This window comes from Propithecus coquereli, unplaced genomic scaffold (assembly GCF_000956105.1).
Source record: "Propithecus coquereli isolate 6110/MARCELLA unplaced genomic scaffold, Pcoq_1.0 Scaffold239, whole genome shotgun sequence".
Classification (NCBI taxonomy): Eukaryota; Metazoa; Chordata; class Mammalia; order Primates; family Indriidae; genus Propithecus; species Propithecus coquereli.
Window position 1 is genome coordinate 1,407,648 of NW_012147941.1, and position 3,456 is coordinate 1,411,103.

The window sequence follows — 3,456 nt, forward strand, 5'->3', positions numbered from 1 at the left end:
TAAACATCTGTACCCCCATAATATGCTGAAATAAAAAAAAATAATAAAATAAAACAAACAAAAAGAAAAAAGCTGTTGGACAGGAAACTACCTTCTCATCCCATCATCAGATCTTCAACCTCCCTGTGTTTTTACCCACGTTTTCTTGCTTCCTTCTTGTCAGAATGGAAATAGTATTCTTGCTCCTGTAAAATGTAAGCCTTTTATCTGTGCTCTATATCCTATCCTTCTCACCTTCCCCAAGGATTTTGGTGCTGCAGTTATCCAGCCACCACTCCTGCATCATCACATTCTTCTCTTTTTAATCCTTCCTATAAGTAAAGAGACATGCTCTGGTATGTACCATCTTAAAACACAAACAAAAGCCCCCTCTTTGATTCCATATCTCCTGCTGGTTATAGGCCTTCTCTTTGTTCCATGACACATGAGTACCTCTGAAAAGAGTTTCCCTCACTTACTTTCTTACCTCTCTTTCACTCTTCAGGTCTCTCAAATTTAGGTTTTATCCTTACTCTTCAATGAAACCGTTCTTGTCAAGATCATCTGCTACTTTCGTATTGCCATCTCTACTAGACATTTCTCTCTACTCATATGCTCCTTCTCCACTTTTCCTCCCACCTTTCTCTTTTGATGGCCCTTTTCCCTCTGTCTGAACTCTGAGTGCTGTGGGCCTCGGAGCTTGGTTCTAGGCTACCGTCTTTTCTGTTTCTAAATCCTCCCATCCATTACATTACTTTAAATACCTATTGTTTTAGAGACAGAGTCTCTCTCTGTTGCTCGGGCGATCATAGCTCACTGCAGCCTCAAACTCCTGGGCTCAAGCAATCCTTTTGCCTCAGCCTCCCGAGTAGCTGGGACTACAGGTACACGCCACTGGGCCTGGCTAATTTTTAAATTTTTTCTAGAGACAGGGTCTCGCTATGTTGCCCAAGCTCGTCTTGAACTCCTAGCCTCAGTCTTCCTGCCTTGTCTTCCCAAAGTCCTGGGATCTACAGGTGTGAGCCACCATACCCGACCTACTTTACATATCTCATACATTGTCAGTGAACTCCAAATTTATATTTCCAGTCTGACTTCTTCCCTAATTTCATTTGTCAGTCAAACTTCCTGTTTGACATTTCCACTTAGATGTCTAAAAGGAAAGTCATACTTAAAATTTCTGAAAAAGAGCTTTCAATTCTTTTAGCCCCCATTAAATCTATTCTTCTCCCAAACTTGCGCATCTTAGGAAGTGGTATTATCCCTGCTCAAACTAAAAACCTAGAAATATCCTTTATTCCTCTGTTTTACTCATTCCCTATGTTCAAATCCATCAAAGTGTCCTGTTAGTTTTAGCTTCAGAATATATTTCAGGATCTTTGCTTCATCCCCATTGTTCCTACTCTAGTCTAAGCAAGCATATTACTTACTTGATCTTCCTGTTGTATAATAGCAGATTATGCCTTGACTCTCTATAATCCTTTCATGATTCCTAAGTACTGCCAAGATCAAGACTCCACTCATTCTCTAGAGAAATAAAAATTGGCCTGAGTCTCCTAGGATATTTTGTTGATCTCTTCCAGGATTAAATTAAATTGGAGGGGGATAAGGGTTTGGGTTTTTGTTTTTGTTGTTTTTTAGGTGATGGAGGTCTCTCTGTTGCCCAGACTTGAATGCAGTGATGTCATCATAGGTCACTGTAGCGTCAAACTCTTGGGCTCAAGTGATCCACCTGCCTCAACCTCTGGAGGAGCCGGGACTACAGAGGCATACCTCCATGCCTGGCTAATTTTTTCTTTGTATTTTTCTAGAGATAGGATCTCACTATGTTGCCCAGGCTAGTCTCAAACTCCTGGCTTCAAGTGATCCTCCTGCCTCAGCCTTCTAAGTCGCTGGGTTTGGATTTTTTAAAGTACTTGTCAGCAGAGAAAGAACCCATCATACAGAATTTGAACTTACCTTACATTCTATGTAATATATGGTAAGAACTTTAGATCTAATTGAGATCTTCATTTTTGTCAAAATGATTATTGATGACTATGATCTTCAAGTTTCTAATAATTATTTTTAAAGACCTCAGACAATAGTATTGGACAAGATAAGATCTTCTGTGATAAAGTCACAGGTGTTGATTTGTCTTACTCTTGGACATGAATTGATCCCGTATCTGCTCTTGACCAGGGTTTTCTTTTGGGGTCAGACACTCTTTCAGGGAACCTATCTATAGACATAAAGTTAATTGGTTCACCTTCAATCTCTATTCACAGTAGAGCAACCTCCTTTGTAGATGAAGGAAATTCTTGAGCAGTTTAGAAGTCTGATGAAAGCTCTTTGTGTTGTAACTGTCTACAATATGGATTGAAATAATGCCTAATGAATAGGATTCTGCTACCTGTCAAACTTGAGTCAGGTGTTTACAGCATTTATCCCACATGTAATTGTGAGAGCAAGGCTTCACAGTGTCTATTCCAGATGAAGTCATGAGAGTCAAGAGGACACTAGTTGGAAAACTAGTATCTTGTTAGTTCATCAGAGCATCACATCGATTCCTCAGGTCTGTCTCTCTGCTTTGCCAAACTTAAAGCCTTCTCTACAGAGCAGAAAAAATAGTAGTATAGAAGCATACTTGCATCTGTTGTGCTGTTGAATATACACAGCAGTAGCAATGGTTTTCTAATAAGATTGGATGCTTCCCCTAAATCTGTCTTTCTGTAAGCCATTCTTATGGCCTTTTACTCAGAAAAGAATGAATAAGCTGAAGAAGCATAATGTGGTTTCCTAGGTATGGATCTTGCTTTTTAAGTTTGCCTGTGAGCACAGCTGAGAGCTTAGGGGGTTGCTTCATCTATGGTTTTAGGTCAGCGATGGGTGAAGGTAAAGATCAGTCGGCACCAACCTTCAGCTCTTTTCCATGACCCCCTCATTCTTCTTTCACTGTCTCTAAAGTCCGTGAACAGGTCTATAAAGACAAAAGTGAGGTATTTTCTACCATACAGTCTTTTTAACTTTCTGGTATCCGAGTTGTATTCTGTTAATTAGTTTGAAAGACTATGCAGTGAGATATGCAGTTTTCCCATTCCATTTTTGAAATGTTCTAACTTTTTTACCTGGTGATATTATCTTTCTTTCAGTTATGACATGCACCGATTACATCCCTCGCTCATCCAATGATTATACCTCACAAATATATTCTACAAAGTAAGTTGAATAATTATTTCCAAAATGTATATGCTTTTTCTCTAGGTTCATTGCAAAATTTATTGTGATATTTAACTTATTTTCACTTCTCTTGGTCTCTCTGTCCTTACTCCAATTCCCTGTAAATATAGCATATGTAGCTTCCTTTTAAAAAATAGGTGGTTGCCTAGAATGGATCATTGTTACACAGGAGCTCAAGCTAAATGAGTAGGCACTGAAAATGCAAAATAGTGTTAGTGATGAAAGCATGTCATTGATTGACCTGTGATCATTCTCTTT

At 39.0% G+C, this 3,456-nt stretch overlaps 1 protein-coding gene across 2 annotated transcripts in view; it reads left to right on the forward strand.

Moving 5' to 3' along the window:
• Positions 1-3,456, forward strand: part of EYA3 (EYA transcriptional coactivator and phosphatase 3) — a 145,334-nt gene that overhangs the window by 71,873 nt on the left and 70,005 nt on the right. For both annotated transcript variants that reach the window (XM_012645996.1, XM_012645995.1), the window contains exon 5: positions 3,111-3,177. In XM_012645996.1, the coding sequence (XP_012501450.1) occupies positions 3,111-3,177 (67 nt within the window). The remainder of the gene's footprint in view (positions 1-3,110; positions 3,178-3,456) is intronic.